The following is a 23,589-nucleotide window of genomic DNA, read 5'->3' as shown; positions in this document are numbered from 1 at the left end:
ATTAGAGAGCAAAGAATTCTGCTTAATGCAATACCATGAAATTATTATAGACTCGCAGGCAAAGTAGAATAATGTTGTCGTGAAATAGCACTATTTTCCCGTTTTTCCGTTGTACACTCTAGGTATTATTAGCTCTTGGTATTATGAGATGTATTTTCAACCGAATGCTGTAATGATTTTTATCGTTGGCGTTCTCTTGTCGTCCTCAGGTCTACAGCGTCGTCGATGAGATGTTCCTGGCGGGCGAGATACGCGAGACGAGTCAGACGAAAGTTCTCAAACAGCTTCTCATGCTCAACTCGCTAGAATAACGCTGCGGCGCACATCTACCCCAGCGCGACGCGAGCTGCATTTTCGTTCGGGCATTTAGGATGACAGCCGGCGGCGAAAGGACTTCGCGCGGTAAACGGTGGTTGAAATTTAGGCGCGGGAGGGTTTGAGATCGTGAGGCGTTGGTACGCAGGGAGAGCTAGTAGCCTGATATGCTGGGTAAATTCCTGCGTGTGGTTCCGTAGTGGCTCCCCTGCCACGATTCGCTTCCTTTATTGAAAATCGTTGTGCATGTCGTACAGGTGTAAATGAGGTGTAATATATATTGTTAAATTTTCGCATCCCTAGTTTAGGTGTACCCGTGCTTCTAATCCAGTGTCCATCTACCTGTTTCGTAAGCGTATTCTAGTGAGAGTTGCGTGTGTAGCCACGTGCACGGCTATTGGACAGCCCATCACCCATAATCCAACGGTAAACATCAGTACAGTACTTATTACAAAGTTATTTGTGTAGCCGTATGTGCGTGTATTAGTAGTGGCGTCACGCATCCAGGAACAGTTCCTAACAGTCTAACACCTGTTGGAAAGTGCCACATAGAGATGTGTGTGTATGTGTATATCAAGAGCTCATAATAGAGAAGAGTATGACACCGTTTTAACAGCGTTTTCAACTTGTAAATATTCTATCAATATGTGAATAAATATATTCAAACTTTACCTTGTTTTCGTCTATGATTCGCCCTTAATCATATGACACCACCAATTTACCTGAAAATCGTATGTGTTCTTCAAAAAAGTTCTTTGAATACGACACGGTTTCACACAGTTTTCCCAAATGTTTGCATGTATTCGGCGTGAGTTTATTATCAGATTAGTGTTCTATTGTCTATGACGGAATGCTGGGGGCTGTTGGGGATATTAGGCATCGAGTTGTATTCAGCGTGTAGCGTTTCCAGTGTGCTAGAAATAAATGTGTGCTCACGGCGAGCTAGCAGCTGATTTTAGCTGTGTTTCCATCGTGTTCCTGATGATAAGGAAGCAAAACAAGTGCTGTTACTGTGCTTACCTAATATCCCCAACAGCCCCCAGCGTCCCGTAGTTACAACCTGGTGCTATCAACATGCGCCAAATACATGCGAAGATTTGGGAAAACTGTGTGAAAATGTGTCGTATTCAAAGAACTTTTTTGAAGAACACATACGATTTTCAGGTAAATTGGTGGTGTCATAATTATGATTAAGGGAGAATCATAGACGAAAACATGGTAGTTTTAATATATTTATTCACATATTGATAGAATATTTACAAGTTGAAAACTATGCAAAACGCTGTTAAAACGGTGTCATACTCTTCTCTATTATGAGCTCTTGGTATATATGGTAATGGTGGCTATGTTGTTTGACGCATGCATGCACTGATTGTAGTTGTGTGCCTAATTTTATACGTGTAATACTAATAGTATACATTACAGAGTGTCTTATGTAAAAAAAGTATAAAATGACTCTGTAGACAATATATACACCATGTGTGACTGACTGTGTTATCATCACTAGAGAGCTCTTGGGAAAGCAAAGGGTAGATAGAGTTATAGTGAAGCAAATTATGATATTGATGAGAGAAAGATAAAATTCGAGTATCAAGCCTATGATCTAATACAGTACACCTGGGAGCTATTTACACAGAGACAGCGCCATGGTTGCAAAATCTTACATTTTACCTTAAAGCTGCCGCAAGTCGATTACAAATGCAAAACACTTCTGAATTATAATACATGTATCAAGATGTTATTACTGATGATCTTATATATACTGCAAAAATAACCACAAGGGTAATGATTTGATGATTGAGTTTAGTAAATTTGGAGATGCATAGATGAAAAAGTTAATATATACCGGCTTGTGGCAGCTTTAAATCGGAGTAGTAACTGTAAAGCGCTGAAAAGCAGTAACCTGTGTCCCGGCATATTTTCTGCTATAATAAGTGCAAAGCGTAGGTACAGACTAATCATATAAATGCTTTGATATATTTCTCGTTTAAGTCGCTAGCAATAATTTGAGTAAGTAGAGATCTACTTAGTCACAAAAGTGTATCAGATAGCGATAACTTGCATAGGTATCTACATGTAGTGGGCCCGTCAATTGTAGATGTAGTGTCTGTCTACTTGGTTTTTTTGCTTGTACTTTTCTGCCTTTAATGCGTGCACTAGCAATCTGTATGAAAGTGTTTTACAGCGTTATAATGTTGTCAGAATTCTTAATACTTTGTGGTACTAATCTCGACGTTTGTTCAACTGCAACCGTAAGTATTGTAATCGCCTTATCGTAAATATATTGGGGGGGGGGGGAATATCTCGTGAATTTCTTCTGGTGTTAGGTGTTGTTGGGCTCGTGTATATATGCTCCGGAGCAGTCGACATTGTACTTTGTAGGTTGAGAAACGTAATACGACTTCTCGCCCGTTGCGCGACTGCTACCGCTGGCGTTATGCACGCTAGGTGACCGTATAGACTATTAGAGTGTGTTTGCATTTATAGACTGTTTCTATGTGTTCAGGCAGACGTGGGGACATCGTTGTGACCTGTGGGTGATGTGCTGTCCAGTGTACCGTGCACACGTTCCTTTTTCTTCATCTCACTATTCAAACTCCCATATTGATCTAAACTACGTCAGGCAACGATTTTACGCGTGCGCGAATCTCCCGGAAACCATACTCGTTGTTGACGTGCACATCAGTTAATCAACATTATACTGCTGATGTGAACGATGATGTGATGCACGTTTTGTGCAGTACTGTTTAAATGTTGATCTTGAGTTACATTCCTATTTGGCATGATCTCTTGGTATGTAGTCGTTATACTTGTTATAGTATCGTAGCCGTGCTGCCACCCGGCAATAGTAACGATTGCTATACTACTTCTTATAACCGGTCTAGCTTCTCATAAAACCCAGATGTGGAGAAATTTGCCGCCGTGGAGTCATTTGTGTATATCTAAATAAAGTACACGTAAAAAGATCGAAAAAAAGGTGAACACGCTTTCTGTCTAGTAGTGAGTTGATGTGAATTCAGTTGCATACATGTACAAAATCATACATCACTTATATCACAAGGTTCACTCACCAGAAGTGTATTTCTACATGCTCCACATAATTTTACCTTGCCAAATTATAGAGCTGCACGACCTTATTATTAAACAATATATTCTTGTATATTTATGAACTGGAGAAATACGACTACAAGAGGCAGGCTGTTATAAGGATCCGTAGGAGAAAGAGGAAGAAGATTGTAAAAAAATGAATCATGAAAAATCAATGCTAATGATTGCCAATACCACTGACAAAAAAAAAGATTGAGAAATGAAATAGCATTGACTCATATTTACATTATAAGACAAATATCTGCGATCTAATTATAGCGTGTTGGACAATTACACTACACTACCAACAACTTCAGTTAAACACTAACTTCAGCTACAAAGGTCAATCTCAGATTAAGACATCTGAGGTGCAAGCTTTTACAATACTCTATTAAAATATATGGATTCACTATAAGCTAACATAATACACTGATAACAACGTTTACCAACATACCAGTTGTACTTGCCTTATGGTTCTACAGTTCCACGTTCATCTCAACATAATAACTGCTGTAGAAATTTATCCATACAAGTTCCAGCACCGTGCACTGGTTTACGTATACTAGCCATCAAAGCTAAGTCTGTACACAAAGAAATCGGTGACATTGACGTCTGAACAAAGAGCTTATTATGATCATTATAAGCTCTGTCTAAACAAATTCAGTATCGCAAGGAATTCGAAGATGCCATATTTTGACAAGAACAAAAAGAAAAGTAAGTGCCATGACTTAACACAACTCACGCACAGGCAGTCAATTGCCATATTGCACCTACTATCACATCAATACTCTAGATCTGCCCGCAATTACGAATTCTTGTATTTTTGTAAATAGAATGACCTAATAATGCAGTAATCAATGCGGTTAAATGGCATATTATGGATACCAAAATATAATTGGTTTTTGAAGCCACGAGTTTGTCTAAACGTATGAAACTTTTACAGGAATGGCCAAGGGCTAAGAAAAGCATCAGAATGACACTGAACTAAACATTAAATGTTGACTTCTATACTATAATAATTACGCTGACACAGAGAACAAATACACATTTCAAAATTTAAGATAATTGCTTGGGTAATTAACATGTTCATGTCTAATTACTGGGACAACATAAGCAGGAAGACATGGATACGCAATCAACGTGAATACACAGGTAATGTGCGACATCAATGGTGACATTCCCACTTAATCGCTTACAAAGTTAATTAACGTAATTAATACTAGCGACGCACGCATTTCGTGAAACAGGAACACATGACCGATCAAAAAACCAGTTCTTTCCAAGACGTGATCCGAGATCCAGGCTGCCTGACACAATGACAACAGGCTTCTGCGATGAAACGCGAAAATCGTCGCGTCGTATCGTTCTCCGGAGGACACGAATAAAAGCAAACTTGCCGGTCCGCCGTCGACTGCTACACATCCAGGGCCCGGCCGCCGCCATTGTAGATCCGCGGGGTCCTGCCGCTGCTGCTTCCCGGGTGCCGCGGCGACGAGCGGTACTTGGTGCGCGGCGATTCGCTGGTGGCAGCGGCATCCCTGTACGGCGAGCGGAGACGGTCGCCGCGGAGACGCTTCACGGGCTTCAGCTTGTGGCTTCTGTGCGGGGAGGGGCTTGGCGTGGGGAGGCCGCCGCCCCGTCGTCGCCGCGGCGACGGGCTGGGCGTGACTCGGCACGCGTCAGTCGCGCGGCGCTCCCGCTTCCCTGCCGCTCGCCCGCCGTCACCGCGCTCCTCGCTGTTGATGACCTTCAGCGGGGACCGTCCGACAGGGAGGTTGCCGTGGCGACGCGCGGGCGTCGTGCGGCCGGCCACGTCGGCGGCTGTTGTACAGAGGGAGACGCTGCGTCTGACGAGCAGCGGTGGCGGGGGCGGCGGAGGGTTGAGCCCCGCGCGCACGCTCGCGGCACGTCTGATCTCACGCGCCGCCTCCGACCTCATCCTACGCTCATCCGCCGACCTTCTCTTCCAGTCATCCGCGGACCTACTCCTGCGGTCACTATCCGACCGTGTCTTTGTCTTCCTGTCATTCTCTGAATTTGTCCTCGATTTCCGGTCAGCCTCCGACCCCTTTATCCTGTCATCCTGGGAGCTTGTCTTCCTGTCATTCTCTGACTTAATTTTCCGGACATTCTCTGATGACCTCTTCATCCGGTCATTCTCCGTCTTTATCCGGTCATTCTCCGTCTTTATCCAGTCATTCTCCGACTTTGCCTTCATTTTCCGGTCATCCTTAAACCTGGTCCTGCGGTCATTCTCCGTCTTTATCCAGTCATTCTCCGACTTTGCCTTCATTTTCCGGTCATCCTTAGACCTGGTCCTGCGGTCATTCTCGGAGCCGGAGCAGGAAGCTTCCTCGGTGATGGCGTGCGCGAGGCTGGACACGGGAACGCGCGCCGCCGGCAGCGACAGCTCCGCGTCATCAATCAGCGCTCGCATCAGCGCCGCCGCGTCCGCGCTGCGCGGAAACGCGCTCGGGACGCGCACCGGACGCTTGCGCGACGCGGCCGCCGCTGGCGCCCCCTGCCGGCGCTCGAAGCGGCTGACCGTGCGCGCGACGGCTCCAGCCTTCTCCTCCGCGATCGCCTTCACGCTGAGGCGCGCCGACTCGCCACGCGACCTCTCCGTGCGACCCTCCGGCTTCGGGGAGCGGGCCGCCGACGGTTGCCCGACGGCGGCGCCACCTCTCCCCGACGCCGCGGCGACCGTGGACGCCTTGCCCTCGAACAGCTTCACCTTTGTGACGACGCGCGGGGCGGCGACAGCGGACCCCCGCGCGCCCACGCTGCTGGACGAGCGACGTAGACCCGCGGCGCCCCCTGGCTTCGGCGCCGTGGCGGGCGCGGGCGTGAACCCGGCGCGGGCGAGCAGGCGGCGTGTCTCGCCGGCGAGCGCGAGCCGTGCACCGCTGACCGTGAACACCTCGGACGCGCGCGACGACGCGTTGACGCACGACGCGGCGCGGCGCAGGGAGCGGCGGCGCGGGGGCGCCACGTGGCTGTCCGACACGGACTTGACGAAGACGCGGCCGCGCAGTGCGCTCGTCGCCGCGCGTATCTTCTTGCCGATCGCCGACGCCTCAACGGGTTTCGCAGCCAGCTCCGACCTTTTACTGACCTCTGCCAGCTCTGACCTTCCTCTGACCTCCACCAGCTCCGACCTTCCTCTGACCTCTGCCGGTTGCAACCTTTGTCCAACATCTATCAGCTTTGACCCTTTTCTGACCTCTGCTAGCTCCGAACTTTCTTCGACCTCCATCGGCTCCGACCTTTCTCTGACCTTCGCCGACTTCAACCTTTCTCTGACCTCTGCCGGCTCCGACCTTTCTCTGACCTCCGCCGGCTCCGAACTTTCTCCAACCTCCATTGGCTCTGACCTTTCTACGACCTTCTCCGGCCCGACGGCTGGCCCAGCTCCTGGGTCCTCCCATCCCGCGACGCCGGACTCCCGTGGCGCGACCGTGGAGAGGTGCGGCTCCTCGGGAGAGGTTCCCGGAATCACGTCGGATTCCCGGCCGATCCCGGGCCGGATCGCCGGACCGAGCCCGCAGTAGATGAGGCTGGACATGCTTGCCCCGCCGCCGCCGCCGCGCTGCCGGCTGAAGACGGTCGTGACCTCGTTGCGCGCGCCGACCGTCTTGCGCGTGACGACTACGCGCCTTGTCGCCGCGAACGCGCCGTCGTCGATGTCCGTCTCGAGCAGCATCGCGTCGCCGCCCCGGCTGGCGTCGGAAGACGCCGGACGCGCGCCGGGCGTCATCCCGTCGTCGAGAGACGGCACGGCCGTTTCCGACGTGCGGCTCGTGGACAGCGGCGCCCTCTGGCGATGGTCGAATGGTGGCGATCGCTCGTCGTTCATCCTCGGGAACGGAATCGAAGGCCTCTTCTTCTTCTTCTTCGCGCCGAGCCCGGAGTTGAGCGAGTTTGGCTTGCCGCGCCTCAGCGTCCCCCGCTGCTTCCCATCCCTGCCTCCGACGTCCTCCTCCTCCCTCCACGCTTCGTCGGCCGCCGGCCTGTCGTCGCGATCGCCCTCGAGCGCGGAGGCGCGCGAGACCGTCTCCCGACCCCGCTCGACCTCCTCGCCCGAATCGGTTCCGCTCGGCTCCACCAGGGCGGCACCGCCGTGCAGCTGCGACGTCGACGCCGCATGCGTGACGGTCGGCGTTGCTCCGCGCGCGTCAGGCGGCGGCGACGCGGGGGTGATGAGAACGGCGGGGGAGCTGGGTGCCTTGCGGTGCACGCCGCGGCGAGACTTGCGTTTCCTCACACTCAGCATGCCAAAGAAACTTGAGTCGACCTCCGGCATCTCGGTGTAGGTGGCGTCCTGGTCGCACAGACGCGCTCCCGCCGCGGCCGGCAGCTGCGAAAAAAAACAAGCGAACGTCAGCGCAGCCACGCGACGACGTGTTCCGACGGCATGCTTTACGAAAACCTTTCGGCGCTACGCAGCTTGCGAATGTAATACCTTACTTAGACAGAAACACTCGACGATTTCCGAACGTAATAGTTTCGGTTACAAAAAGCAACTAATCTATGATTTTGCAATCAAATGTTTTCGATCAAAATATCAGCACGCGACGATTTCGCAATTGAATCAACTCTATTATTTCCCGATCAAATGCTTTCAATCCCGGTCAAAATTCCGGCATTCAACAATTTCCTAATTATGTTAAACGTCCCCTAAAAATTCCAGCAACTCTGTCTGATCAGAAGTCTGATTTCCTAATCTAATAATATAGATCGATATACCAATTACTAGATATCCTAATCGAATGCGTTCGATAAAAAACGCCAGCTCTCGATGGATTTCCCAAATGAATACACCCAATAAAAATCTACATGTACGCAATATTAGCAGGTTCGTGGATTTTTGAGTCACGGCCGCATTTGACTGTGCATAGCAGCAAATCGGGTGCTATAAGCCATATCGGAAAGTCCCCGCCGCCATATTGAGGTCAGATAAGAGGGGGTATAAACAGCCCCTTTATAACATGGGTAGGATAGGATTATTCTAGGTTTTATTCTAGGATCTATAATTCTCTTAACTAACATTGTACTTCAATTCACAGGTGCGTTTTTCTTTACATAAACATTTACAAATATGATTGTGGTCGTTTGGGATATTTTGCAATGTTTGTGTTAATGCAAAAACTAAAAACGCACGAGTGTTTATATTAATCATGTACTTTCCTAAAGGGCCGGACACACCAGGCGATTGCATCGGGCGATGTAATCGCCGTGAAATCGCCTAGTGTGTCCACTCAATCGCCGCCGATTTCATCGCCTGATGTCATCGCCCGATGCCATCGCACAGATCAAAACGTTTTGATATTATCGCCCGATGCAATCGTCTAGTGTGTCCGCGGCCGGCGATAACATCGCCCGATTGTACAATTCATCAGCCAATCAGAGTTGTTCAATGATACTGACGTAATTCGACAAAATGGCAGACTTCATGGAGCAGGAGATAACGTGGTCCTACGACAAAGTGGCAGAGTTGATTACTTTGTGGGAGGCGAAGCCCCTCTTGTATGATATGTCCCTGTCTGAGTACAGGGACAGAACGAAGAAGGAGGCCGTGAAGGTTTCGATGGCGGCGAAGCTCAGCGTCACCGGTAACTGACCGGGGAAAATTGATAAACAATACACGCGTACTGTAAATTTGCTGCTGTGTTGTTTGTAAAAGGTGTTGTTTTGCTGCTGCTGCTGTGTTGCTGCTGTTGCTGTGTTGCTGCTGCTGCCGTTGCTGTGTTGCTGCTGTCATTACTGTCATTATCGCCCGGTGTGTCCACTCGACTCGCGCGATAGAATCGCCCGATGCAATCGCCTGGTGTGTCCGGCCCTTAAGCGCGCCTCGGCCATTTTATACCCCCTTTTTCTGTGACCTACATAGCACAGATGGACTTTCCGATCTCACTTATTGCTATTGCTGGAGATCGTTATCACTCGCAACAAATACTGAGTGCACCCGCCAAAGCCATTACAACCAATGTCTCAATCACTATAGCGACTATAGGTGCCATCTAGTAGCATACGTAGTATGTAGTTAAAACTAGGATGACAGCGAGATGCCCACCTGAGACTCGTCTGTCTTCCCACCGCTGAGACGCTTGAGTCGAGACATCAGTTTGCCTCGACCTTTGCTGGGTTTCACCTCTGTCGTGTGACCTGTGTGCCCCAACTCCTTCCTAAAATAGATATAAACTACTGTACGGATGCGCGGACGCGTAAGACGTCAATTTATACGCATACGACCGTCTGACGCGGCAAAGACAAATTTGAAAACCTTACAAGACGTTCTTGAGGGTGGGTTTCGATATACAGTGAAACCACGATTTTATGCGCCCCGATTTAACACGAATTCAGATGTAACGTGATGAGTCATTGGACCCTTTTTTGCTCTTTCTGGAACTGTAAAGTTTTTTGGTGAGTTAGGCCGGCCTTAGGTCGGATTGCGATTGAATGCGACGCGACGCGATGCATTGCAAGTCGCTGCGACCGAGTGCTTAGGTCAATATTGGGTCAGTTTATACGCTGATTTTCTGATGACATTTTATGGACCTCAACGATCGAGTTATACAGGGGCCACACTGTACCGCCTATTTTAAGACTTCTGGCAGCATCATATCCTGCCTTGTCTGTGTCGTTCCACGAGTTTCACGAGTTGCGGCAGTCAGTTGCAAGTGTATGGCAATATTTGCTCATTTCGCCAGAACAATGAGATTTTGGCTCGCTGGCCATGTGTACACGATTATACGAAACCCATGAATTTCATGGGCAAGGGCCATAACGAAAAAGGTCCTGCAGGATAGTACATACCTCTTAACTTTCTTACTGGAGCTGAAGAAGTGAGTTTTATACTTGGGCGTGTAGGAGTCCTTGTGTGCTGCACTGAATGAGACATCCTGAGTGTCTCTAACAAACACTACACTTGGCGTAACCGAATAGGGTGTGAACCCAGTTTTCTTTGCTGCATGAGAAAAATAAACAAAATCATAACAATGAGATGAAATATGAAGCTTTCATAACATAACACATACACACGGAGGTGGGAGCGTATCCAGTCAACCAAATTCGTTTTCACGTCGTAAATTGCAGATGGTCTCAACGTGTAATGTATGCTCCCAAAAATAATTAGAAGACACTTGACAGGGATTGCTGACAGTAACGTTACAAAATCTGCCTAAAAAACTGATCGAAGATGTCGAGAAACAATCGCCAGGGACGTTGTGTTCCCTGTATGCATCGCTCATAGGGTCTATGTCCCCCAGGGTACTATCGGAGGGTACCCTAGGTACGGTTTGATATATCGGAACGTACCCTGGTAACTATCTGATATGGTTAGGGTTAGGGTTAGGGGGTTAGGGTTAGGGAGTAGGCGACTCCCTAGACTCGTTAGTGGAGTAGACGAGGTACGGTCCGGCATATTAGATAGTACCAGGGTACGTTCCGATATATCGAACCGTAGTCAGGGTACCCTCCGATAGTACCCTGGGGGACATAGACCCTCTCAGCGTAAGCATCTGTGCTACTTACCTGACCTATGAAGATTGTTAGGTGTAGACAGCACATAGTTGTCTGGAAGGTTCTTCAAAACGGCTTTCCTATTCAACACGAAGTATGCAAGGAAATTTCAAAACAAAGTACAAGGTTCTGTCACAGAAACCATCTCTCCACGGCTTAATATCTATCACCCGCTCTATCGAAAAATGATTTGTTATTAAGTTTCACCTAAGAATAAAACTTTGCAAACTGCACTCACACTTGTCATTCCCATTTTTACAGCTCATATACACGAAACCACTGTATTTACGATGAAATTTATAATAATCTCTACTATTACTTTCATATAATACTATTAATATAAACCATACAAATACAAATATACCGATAATACCACAATATTAGTCGTGTGGCATAGAAATTAAGTATCGTACGCACTCACACACATGCACGTACACATAGGCACATGCTATGAACATACTTTTTGATATCAGAGAAGGCGAGGTCGTCGGTTGCCTTTCTCTTCGCCGCAGAGCCGGCTATTTTCGGAGTGTGGGGTTTGTCATCCTTTATGCTGTCAAGACTGGCGGACATCTTGTTCTGCATGTACCCAGCACCTCCCGGTGTTTTGTTGCCACGCCGACCCCAGTGTTTGAAGCTGTTTACTATGCCTATAAGCAATATATCGAAAAATTCAAATAAACCAGTCCCTGAATTTTTAAGTTGTTGAAAGTATTAGAAATGGTTCCCAACGTTTTTTGACTACGATCCAATTTTCAGCCTTTGGACTATATCTCGGCGTCAGCCTGGTATAGATGCTGTTCGACAATAAACGACAAGTTTATAGATAGAATATATTTAACAAAATATAACACTAATGACGAGTTTAGATACTCCCAGGTCACCCTTGGCATCCAGGTTTTGCAATCTCGACCCGCGGGGTTACAAACCACTGTGCTGAAACATATAGTTCGTGAACTGTATATCTTAGTGCCTACCAGGTGCAGGCACTATTGCTCCACAACAAACAAACCTTACCACGTTTACCAAACACTGTTAGCGACAGTAACTTTTCCCTTTCCTATGTAGCTAGCCATCCAAGTTCTGGGAGTTCGATCTAGCGGTTTAATAAGAACCACCGCCAGCATGTAACTTGCATGCCCTTCGCCGTACGTATACGTTCACTCACCGCCGAAGGAACCGCTCCTGTGTTTCTTAGCCGACTCGTTATATGTGGGACTGCGACTGAGGTCCTCCTCGGACTTCCACCGCGCCAGCTGCTGTGCTCGGTCATGGACGCTGTCTGAAACCTAACATGCTCCGAATTTTTCAATTTATCTCAGGGCAGGGTAAGTGTTGCCTTGCGTGTAATTAGAAATTTAGGACAACATGCAAGTTAGAGGTGCACTATGGGGGAAAATTGCCCCCAACAGTGCACTTAAACTAAAGGGAATCTGAAACCTTACAGAGCGCAAATTTTAATACATTTTTTCTTTAATCGTATTCTCAACTACCAGTAAGCAATGTGTGACTGAATCCAGAGACCATCACAGAGTATATCCCTTTGACTTTGTGATTCTAAAAAATAAATTTTTAATTGCCATTTTATCACCCGATGCCAATCGATGATAATAACTACCTTCCCAATGTCACCAGCAACAGTGAACAGCTGGTTTACCACGTCTGTCTGCTGCTGAAAGAGCCGCGGCGATGCCGGCTTGTCGTCTGTTCGCATCAGGTTTGGTGCCATGACAACAGCCAGGTTATACAAATCCATTTTATTCTGCGCAGAGTGCGATGCAACCTGCGGGACAAAAATTAACACATCAATACTAATCTATAGATCAATATATTATCACCAATAACTGCAAAGATCGCAGAAATGCCCTGGCGACGTGTGTTAAATATAATCAATTATCAAGAGTAGATAATAGGAGGATCCTATTATCTACTCTTGATATAATATAATACTATTATAGTACTACTGTACAAGCAAAACGAATACTATAATACTACAGCATTATAATACTAGCAGAACGATTGCTATATAATACTAGCAAAATGAATACTATAATACTATAGCACTATAATACTAGCAAAACGAATGCTATAATACTATAGCACTATAATACTAGCAAAACGAATGCTATAATACTATATAGCAGTAGCCCTATAATACTAGCAAAACGAATGAGCACTATATCATCTCCCCTGAGGATTGGCTGTCATGTTTACCCTGCGCAAAAACTGCATCGTGTACTTCAGCACGCTGCGATGAGCCATAGGGAGGAGGGCGCAGAGAAGCAGGGTACTGGCCGCCCTCTCCTCTCTCTCCAGGTCGAGGCACCTGACGAAGCCATCGTGCAGGTGGCGACATATAAGAGGCTCCGGAAGCTCACGGAATAACACCTTGAATAGCGTTGCTACGTCGAACACCTGGCAGTCTTTGGGTAGATGGTCACCTATGTCCAGTTTTTCCTGCACAAGACACATCGGTCATTTAGGGTTCAAATATATCCGAGTAAAACGCTGGAAAGTTTTTAGTACATAGGGGTGGCATGATTGGTGTATAAGTAAACTTAATAATGCACAATATCATCATGTCAGATGCAGCATAAAACAGAAGAATGTGTGTGTATTAGTGTGGTTTTGTGTATGCGTGCAGTTCTGTGCACGTATGGTAAAAGGTTTAAAATAGCAAGTGTCCTTATATGAGATATTTCTTCATATAAGACATTTGGTACAGAGCTCTTCTGGCCTTAAGCCTTGCATATATCATTAAATTTATGTTAATAATACTTTAAGTAGAATGTAGTACTAGTATCTGCATGCAATTTTACTACAAACAATGACAGATCGATGCACACGTGCTATCCGCATTATGACGAATGCTACAACGTGCACTCAGTATGAATACATGCATGCTCCCTGTGCAATCTGTCACCAATTGAATACTGTATTGTTACCGTGCAGATACCTGCTGCCACTATAACCACATTTGCAACACACGTGGAACAGCGCATGATGTATATGCAGTACAAGACACATATGAAGGAAAGGTGGCATGGACCGTCTCTACATGATGCAGATCCACTGGCACTGCACTATCCTGTGTGTGAAAGGAAGGCCTGACTCACCTCCACGCGATGCAAGTCTACTGCCAATACCTTCATGTACATAGCGGAAGCCTGGACCATTGCTACATAACACAGATCCATTGCTTCCACCCGATGTGCGTTTTTAAAACCACCTTATCACACGAAGCCATTGAGCTATAGCGCGTGCGATGAGCATGAGTGCATAGAGACACTCACCCGCAGCTGTCGCTGACGAAGCTGCGAGCCAGACTTCCTGAATATTCCTTCTGTGGTGATGTGCTCCTCTATGAAACTTACAGCCTCATGCAGAAACCTATAAAAAAGGATTACGTCAATCAATGATGGAAGTCTCCACTATTTGTACTGCCATCCCAGCGTCAAATAGACGCATCCTTCTCCGAGAATCATGAGTTCTGTTCATCTTTTTCTGTTCATCCGTTCGGCAAATACAACATGTCATTTCTAACTCGTGCCATTAAGTGTGAGTTCACAGTTAAAAAGCTGGGAATGAACATAAGCCTGAGAATTTGGTGTCTGTTATGCATGTGCAGGCATTTACAGTTATTTACAGATATACATCCTTAAACTAATTATCTTTTGTCTGCTCTTATGCTTGATGGCATGATTTAAGTGGAAAGACGCATTTATACCAGCATAGGCTAAGGTACATAAACAGCTATATATTTATGCATATAAACTATTTCGTATACCTGGGCACACACGTTCCTACATCATCAACAACAACACTGGTTATGTTGCACAGAGAATTCCCAAACACTGCATTGTTACAGCTCTTGGTTTCCTGTAATAAAATGACATCATTAGGCTGGTATCGCTACTACTGCTAGTAGTACTACTATTAGTACTATTAGTATTACTAATGGGAGTGTGACACTGTCACTAGTTGAGTAGTTGACTCGTAACCTCGTAAGTCCATCAGATGATCAGATGGAGCGACATGGACATGGACATGGACATGGACATGGGACAAGGGTCGCAGGGGAAGGGGGGAGGGAGATGGGGACAAGTTGATCAATATATAGCTCTAGTGACTATAGCCCGCGTACAGTTGCCGCAGGCTGCCTGCGGCAACTGTACGCGGGCTATAGTTACTAATACTAGAGCTTATCAATATAGTGACAATACTAGTAGTAGTAGGAGTATGAACATAGTTACGATAGTTTCCACTGGCTTGGCAATCAAGTGCTCAGGTTTTTATATACGTAAACGCAACTGTACGCGGGCTATAGTACTAGAGGCAGAGCTACTGAGACGACAACGACCCTTCGTGCAGTAGCCTACAAAGCAGTAAGCAAGCAGCTTACCGTGAGTTTGTTTCTCGATAGCGTCTTCTTTACGCGTGGCACTTTTATCCCGTACAACTTCAAATCCTGAACCACTATTTCAAGCAGACACTCTCTGTCTTCTAAATCGTCAATTACTTTCATTATTGCGGGTAAACATTAAAACAATAATAATGATAAATGACTTTTTATCTGCCCACAAAAACAAATACTTTCCATTTGAAAACACCTCCTGAAAGACAGATGTTGATTGGCCAATAGCTGCAGCCGCAGCGCCATCTCTGACTAAACGGAGCAAACGTTAGAAATCGTTATACATATCGTCATGAGTAGATAATAACTCTCAAGAGTTATTATCTACTCTTGATATCGTTAAGCGGGTTCTTTCATGTAGACGCTCTAATTTATTATTATTATTATGATGATAATTAAAATTTTTATTGCATAATTCAAATACAATATCATGTACGGAATACCGTAATTTTCATTGAGAACAAATGTGATGGATGAAATCAGGAGCAAAAACATGTTTCTATTACCTCCTGATGTTGTTTTCCAAAGTACCCCTTGTAGAAAAATATTCATGGCCAGGTCAGTCATATAATAAAGCTATCGTAGCTAAAGTAGAAGCACTACTGCAAAGCATCATACCCGAGATTGTATAAGAAATAATAGTTGTGTATATAGGGAACGGGGATGATAGAGATAGTGTGTGAAATAGAGGAAGAGATATTTAGGGAAAGGAAAGTGAAAAGGGGGAAAGGAGGAGATAATAGAGACAAATATTACAATAGAAAAAGTGTGATAATGATGATGCGGAGGAAGATAAGGGGAGAGGAGGGGGAGGAGGAGGAAGATAAGGAGAAGAAGAAACAGGAAGGGGAGGAGGAGGAAGATAAGGAGAAGAAACAGGAGAGGGAAGAGAAGAAGAAACAGGAGGGGGAAGAGGAGAAGAAGAAACAGGAGGGGAAGGAGGAGAAGAAGAAACAGAAAGGGGGAAGAGGAGAAAAAGAAACAGGAGGGGGAAGAGGAGAAGGAATAAGGAACAGGAAGGGGAAGAGGGGTGAGAAAGGATCTATTCTTATATAATTCTTAATGACACTGTTACATTCCAATTTAAATGCAAAAAATGCCAGTAAAGCTCTTAGGCATGAGCATATTATTGTAATAAAATAGTTATACTGAACAACAAACGGTATAGGTTACTAACTAATATTTATTTGTCAAATTTGCTTAATTACAATATACAATTGAGAATCTTTTATGCACTCCAGAAAAAAACAAGAACCACAAACGGCAGATACACCATGTGTTTATCGACAAAATGATGCTTGTATGCTTTACTGCATGCCACAAGATTGCAATACTTTATTAGAACATCTGTGGTTCGTTCAAGATGTTACGCCGGCTTCTGATTACACCACGTTGGGACATGTACATGCTATGAATAGAGTATGAGATGATTTCCAAACCCAGGTCAATATTCACAACTTCGAAGCTTAATTCATCAGATATCCTGCCAGGGAGTTAATTCTGCCCTGACTTTACAAACTGCCTGCATATGAATAGAAGTAGATCATTGCAATTTGTAATGATCAAATGATCAATTTCTGATACGACAGATACACATTTACAAACAAAAATGCCAAGAATTTGTAAAAAATAGTACATGGAAAAAAAATACCATAACGTTAAAAATCAATTTCACATTATAATTATAATGTATCTATCTATATCTATATATATATATTATATGATGAAGCCACATACACATCTAACAAACTGAATGATTGTCTAGAATATAGATCTATGGGATAATAGATTAGCTAGACATTGGTTCACTTTGATTTAGTCACAGAAGTAGACAAATAGAGGCAGATTTTTCCATTTAAAAACACGAAATTATGAAAATCTACTACGGTAAGCTCCAGTTAGGTTTTCATGTTTCAGGAGTTCTGTAACATCCCTATAATGTACAACCAAACCTGTATAGAACAGTTACTTGTGGGAAGCAGTCTTTCCCACTCCAGGGCATTCTACAGAAGTGGTTTTACTGTTACTGCCACTCGAGGGAAAATGCCAATATGGCCTTTATAGACAGGTGGCCATTCTATGGAGGTGGGAGCTACCACCGGTTTGACCATACATCTACGCCACGGTGTGCAGCGTCTTCCTATACTGCACGCCGCCGGCGCGGTCACGGCGCGACAATCACGAGCTGATCTGCGGCAGACCGAACTCATCCACCGGGATTCCGCCCTCGCCGACGGCGACACTGTCCGCGCCCGGCTCCTTGCTCGGTACGCTCGGCGTCGTGATTGCGTCGTCCAGGTACGACGTGTCTTCGTCTAGCGCGATCTCGTCCCCTGTTCGAACAGAAATGCAGGAATGCGTTTACGTCTGTGCACCTCGATCGGGGGGTGGGGGGGCAATCAATTGCACGATGTGTGCGATAGAGTAGCTTCAATACCATGCGATTGGAAAAATTCCACAACGATTTCCAGGCGAACGTGATTTACTGTACTGCTAGCATGAACAACCGATAGCACAGAGATCAAAAAAATTTCCGTCCAGATAATAAATCTCAACGGCATAAGGCCATTCTTAAAAAATTATGTTTGCTGTCCTCCGACCGACCCACGAAAATAGCCGCGACCCAAAAGTTTTTTTTGACATTTTGGGTTCCACATTTTTTTTTCCATTTTTTTAAAAACATTTTTCATAGTTAAGACTGAAACACAAAGCATGTGTGGCAAACATGAGGACAGACTTAAAATAACTATTATGCCTCACACACACAAAATGACCTACCTACCTACCCACTAAAAAAATCATGGGTCAGGGGACAGCAACCATAGAATTTTTTATAGATGGCCCCATTAACATGAAATTTCACCATGTTGAATGTGAAAACATGGTCAGCAAACTGTCACTATCAGCAGCTTATTAATGTTTCTGAATCTAAGGGGAAACATTTAGAAACAGAAAGTTTGCTATATCATGTAATCACCCACTTCAGTAGCCAGTCACTTATACCTACCAAGTGCATCAAGCTCAGCCTCCAATTCATCATCATCAATCTCTGGCATGCCGTAGGACCGGCCGAGCGATTCCTGTACTTCGTCTGCTAATTCTAGCATGTCTGTCATGTCATCTTGAAGGTCCTCTATCTGATCAATGTTAACCTTCTTGTATTCTTTCTTCATTTCCTTGTTGGCGATCTTCATCGCATCCACAGTGACTTTGGTATCCTTGTCAAGAAAACGGGAGAATTTGTTATCCGCGTAAATGCAGAAGACATGCGGCTCAATCCTGACACACACACACACTGTGTAAGAAATAAGTTAAAGTACATTGACAACACAATGTCACAGGGTTTTTGCCCAGGGATTTCAGAAGGAACGTAGTTTATAGACGAATTAGGGAGAAGTCTTTCCTGATATCTAGATTTTTTACAATTTAACAACCTACTGTCGTGTTTGAAAGTGATTACGTCACAGTAAATAGTAAAATTTTAAAAATTATTTCCACACAAAATATGTGAATCTGTTCAATTTTTATGGTTAAATTGCTGTATTATACTTCCTGTTTTGCTATTCCGTTCGATGTGAACAAACACTTGTGACTCATAGTCATACATAGCCCATAGCAAGCATTTTTAATGTCGTCATCAATGTAGCAAATCGCCCAGGTTTTTTTGGATTTTTAATTTGTTGAAAAGCAATCTTATCAGGTAAGAATTTGAGGATACATTTAGCCTGTTAGTACTTACTTTTAATGGAAAAAAATGCAACAAAAACTTTACAAATATACACCATAGAAAATTCGTGATGTAGTCAATTGAACACTTAAATTTCACCTAAGGACGAGGAGAATATTAAAACGAAATATAAACATAAATATTAAAATGCACAGCTGTAAAATAAGGCATGTCGATTAAGCAATTTATGAGATTTTGCAAATTCACTTCAGGTTTGAAGGCATGCCAGACCCAACATACGTTAAAGGCCTGGGGTAGTCCGTTTGGCAACCATTTTTCGCTTAAGCCCTCATACCTAACCAAGTTGAACCACATCCCTGTATGGCTGAACTAGGTCCCTTTGTATAAAATGTCAATGTGACAGACACTGTTTGAATATTTAGGCTAAAAACTAGATTTGTGTTTGCCTCACTAATCTTGCCTTGCCTAACTAGAATCCTGTCTTTTATTTATCACCTACCACCTAAAGGTCCATAGTTCAGTTTGAAACTAACAACTAAAATTACTGAGAAATAGTTGTAATTCTGTCTTTATAGTTAAAACTTATCCAAGACAAAACAATCCGAGCTGGTGCTAGAAATCGCCATGCTCAATTTAGAATACTGCAAGGTAAAATTAATGATAGCACTGGCTTTTCCTTGCGTAAAAACGTCCAGGAACATATAACAAGTAGGTGCCATATAATACATGCCAACTCTTACAGGTGCCTCCCCTCAAAGTTTCAAGCTGCAAACATAATATCAGGGGGAAAAAATTATTTTAACATTGCACGTTTGTACTTGCCTATATATGTGTGATAGGTAAAAAAATTGCTCAGGAATACGTTTATTCACAGCTTTTAGACTACAAAATGAAAGTGTCGGGTCAAACGTTTCAAACAGCATTTACTTTTGCTGCTCTGCGGCGATGTTGTGACGCGTCTCTTGTTGCCATGAGGTGTTGCCAAGCGCTGAAGGTCATGAAGGCTGCATATGCTCATAGATATTATATAGCACGTGTTATATGATATCTATAGCTGTGCAGGTTACGTGACCTGCGTCGACTCTTGCCGCCATGATACAGAACCGCGGCGAAACTCATTTTTCGAGTCGTCTTTTCGTTGAGCGAATCTAGGCTTGATACACATTTTTACAGTTTTATTTTCAAAGCTAACGTTCAGTTAAAGTGTAGTGAGTTATTTACTTGCGTTTTTACAGTGGTTTGCCACAAAAATGTTCATGGGAATGCATCTTTAAGCATGAAGAAGAACAACATATAATGCGTAAAACAATACTGAGTGTGTAATGTATAATCTATAAATAATGCATGAATAAAAGTTCAGTAGTCAAATCTCCAGCATTTGGGACTCGGTGGATCAGCACAAGCGTGGCTTGTTTTATGTATGCATTTAAATATTTAAAAAACATGTTTAATCATGCCCCCTTTTAAAAATTGTATGTTCAAAAGTCATGCCTATGCTTGCAACTTGGAAATGATGACATTGTGGTTCTTGTTAAAGCATTTGAGCTGCTTAGAAACAGGGTTACGATATTGTATCGCGTACTGGGCTACCACAATGTGAAATGATCGACAAAGAATTAAACATTTTAAAATGTTAAGCGCAAATACACTTTCCACATGCGTCTAAACAGAGGAATTGCTCCGACCTGTGATTGGAGGATAAAAATAGAATTCGTGACGTTTTGTTTCACCGGTCATAGCCGCGCGTATATTAGCCTATGAGCGATACCGCGCGTGCATATTTGCTAATTAATTAGACTAATCGTGCTTCAATAGACTCAAAATGCACAGAGATTAAGGCTAAGACATTTGTCACTAGCTACGTTCACACGAGATTCACGGCCTTGCTGGTTCCGTACTTATCTGGTGCTGAATTCAGCTGAAATACTACCGTGCTAACACAACCCGCAGCGTTCCCACGAGAATCGAGGCTTAGCTGGCTAGGTATAATAGTAAATAATTTCTCCGCTAGAGGGAAGTGTCTTTCATGATGGCGGCGCCCATGAAAGTCAGTTGTTTGTGGCAATTTTTCAGTAAAATTACACAAAATGATGATCCAGATGGAAATTACGAATGCTTTGGTGATGAACACGATTATCAAAAGGAAATTTTGAGAAATATTTTCAATGGCATGATGCGGAAGTGAAAAACGAGACTCCGCCGCCTAGTATTAATGTAGCGCACTACAGTTTCACGGCTTACAAGGCCTCAAATTGCGTTCACACTACAGACAATACGCGGTCAGCGTGGTGTCGTACTCAAGCGGGTGTTTCAGCGAGGAATCACTTTCCGCGCCAAACAAGCCTCGTATTTCAGTACGGTACTTGAGAGGCCGCGTATAAGCCTTGAATATTTTTACCGTGTGAACGCTAAGTACGGTACTGAAATCCTCGTGTGAACGCAGCTGTAACTCAAATCGTTCACTCCATATGATAGTTAGTACACGTTCCTACCGGTCATAGCATAATATTAGCGTATGCGGCGGGAGTGTGCAGGGTCTATTTTTATCCTCCAATCACAGGTCGGAGCAATTCCTCTGTTTAGACGCATGTCACTTTCCTACCCACAGGCACTTGGAACGTCTCAATAAAAAAAAATAATTATGGTAAATAAACACGAAATGTACCAGTCTTAATGTTTCTCTACTCTATTTCGTCTATAATCACCTGTAAATGCCGGTCAAATGCTCATATGCAACACACAAGTACACCGCACGCCCGCCCTGTGCTGCGTGCACAAACAACATGAATAAGAGAGGAATGAATCTCTCTTATTCATGTTGCTTGTGCACGCAGCACAGGGCAGGCTAGATACAATAATGTAACCCAAACCCAAGAGGATAGGGCCCCCCACCTATCCTCTTGGGTTTGGGTTACAACTTACATTATTGTATCTAAGGGCGGGCGTGCGGTGTACTTCTGTGTTGCATATGAGCATTTGACTGGCATTTACAGGTGATTATAGGCGAAATAAAGTAGAGAAACATTAAGACTTTGGTACATTTCATGTTTATTTACCATTCATTTTTTTTATTGAGACGTTTCAAGTGCCTGTGTTCCTACCAGTGGCAGTGAGTCAATATGCAATCAGCTATTTCGACCCACCTTCAGGCTTTGTATCCCGTAATTTGCTTGTTCCATATTAAAAGACTGCTGCATTAGGCTGTCTCTCTGCTGTTCGTACATACGCTTTTGCTTCAGCACCCTCATTGCCTTTTGCTTGACCATGTTTTTAGACGGACCGTTTCTCATTTTCTTCATTTGTTCCTTATACTTGTGTAGTTCTACGTCTAGTTTCGATATCTTCTTCTCGATCGAGTCGGACCTGCCATCCACATTTTGGATGCAATCGGTCAGATTAGGAGGCGGAGCCTTAGGTTTTGAGCTCCCAAATAGCCGATTCATGTCCTAACTGCGAGCTTTTTGCAGAAATTATAGTGGTAATGCTATTTTTTATAATTTACTTAGTTAACGTCAACATTCGAGAAGTGTAGAAGGAACTTGTTTTCGTCGTTACGCACCTGACTGGCGCTGCCATACTTCATCAAATCTACGTAAATCAGAAAGCTGACCAATGATTAATCTTCTGCATCACGTGACTTAGCAGGGGCGAAAAATGTGTGGTTTCATCATAGTATATAGGTCTCCTGGTTTCATCATAGAGATAAAGATGTAACATCTATAAAGATGTATTTATAATACGGTTTATTTTATAAGATAGATTTATTTTATAAGATTTATTTATAGATCTCTATGGGTTTCATATATAATATAACTGTGTTGATAGTATAAGCAGAAATGTTAAATATAATACCAATCTATTTATTCTGGACTCGATCCTGATATAATAACGCACATGTAAATGTACGTAATGCACATAATGTACGTAATGTACGTGTGCATTAAATGCACATGTAATGTAATTTTGAAAATGTAGATCGCAGGAGATGGTATTTGATGCACTTTTGAGTAAATGTACAGCCTTAATTAATTTTGACTACGACAATTATCTTTTTAGTAGAACTATTCTCTTCATGAGCAACAAGATGTAATCACTAAAGATCACTATAACTAGTCATGTAATTTTCGTTTTATTATCAAGACATGTTGAACTACCGCACATTCTTAAACTGTCTCTTTCTCTCTCTCCCTCTCTGTGTGCGTGCGTGCGCGCGAGCGAGCGTATGCGTGTGCCGGTGCGTGTGGGTGCGTGTGGGACTGTGTGTGCTCAAAATACACACATCACTCATTGCACATCACATCACATCACGGCATTCATTCACGTCGCGTTCATTATTCAATGTGTAAGGGTTACCACCGCGGGGATGAGGGCGACAGCAAAACTCTTTCTTGGAATTGTGAAAAAGCTGCAAAAGGGTTGTAACCTGCTTTGCCACTCAATTATATAATTTAACCTATGCATCAGGTGACGTTTTGTCATAGATATAGAAGAACGGCGTGCGTGCGTGCGTCAGCAGTTGGGCACAAATATTAACCGCGACGTACGATCACGATATTCGGGACGT

At 44.2% G+C, this 23,589-nt stretch overlaps 2 protein-coding genes across 2 annotated transcripts in view; one reads left to right on the top strand and one right to left on the bottom strand.

Moving 5' to 3' along the window:
• Positions 1-943, top strand: part of LOC106809371 (AP-2 complex subunit sigma) — a 13,125-nt gene extending 12,182 nt beyond the window's left edge. The window contains exon 4 of the mRNA XM_014812436.1: positions 210-943. Within this exon, the coding sequence (XP_014667922.1) occupies positions 210-311 (102 nt within the window). The 3' untranslated portion in view covers positions 312-943. The remainder of the gene's footprint in view (positions 1-209) is intronic.
• A 15,557-nt stretch (positions 944-16,500) lies between these two features.
• Positions 16,501-22,592, bottom strand: LOC106809382 (charged multivesicular body protein 5-like). The gene is made up of 3 exons (XM_014812446.1): positions 22,169-22,592; positions 18,345-18,555; positions 16,501-17,670 (listed from the first exon to the last, which is right to left on the bottom strand). The coding sequence occupies exons 1-3, from the start codon at positions 22,466-22,468 to the stop codon at positions 17,516-17,518; spliced, it is 666 nt and encodes a 221-aa protein (XP_014667932.1). The 5' UTR covers positions 22,469-22,592; the 3' UTR covers positions 16,501-17,515.
• Positions 22,593-23,589: the final 997 nt, after the last annotated feature.

Source organism: Priapulus caudatus, unplaced genomic scaffold, assembly GCF_000485595.1.
Source record: "Priapulus caudatus unplaced genomic scaffold, Priapulus_caudatus-5.0.1 Scaffold349, whole genome shotgun sequence".
Lineage (NCBI taxonomy): Eukaryota > Metazoa > Priapulida > Priapulimorpha > Priapulimorphida > Priapulidae > Priapulus > Priapulus caudatus.
This window is presented reverse-complemented; position numbering and strand designations above follow the sequence as displayed.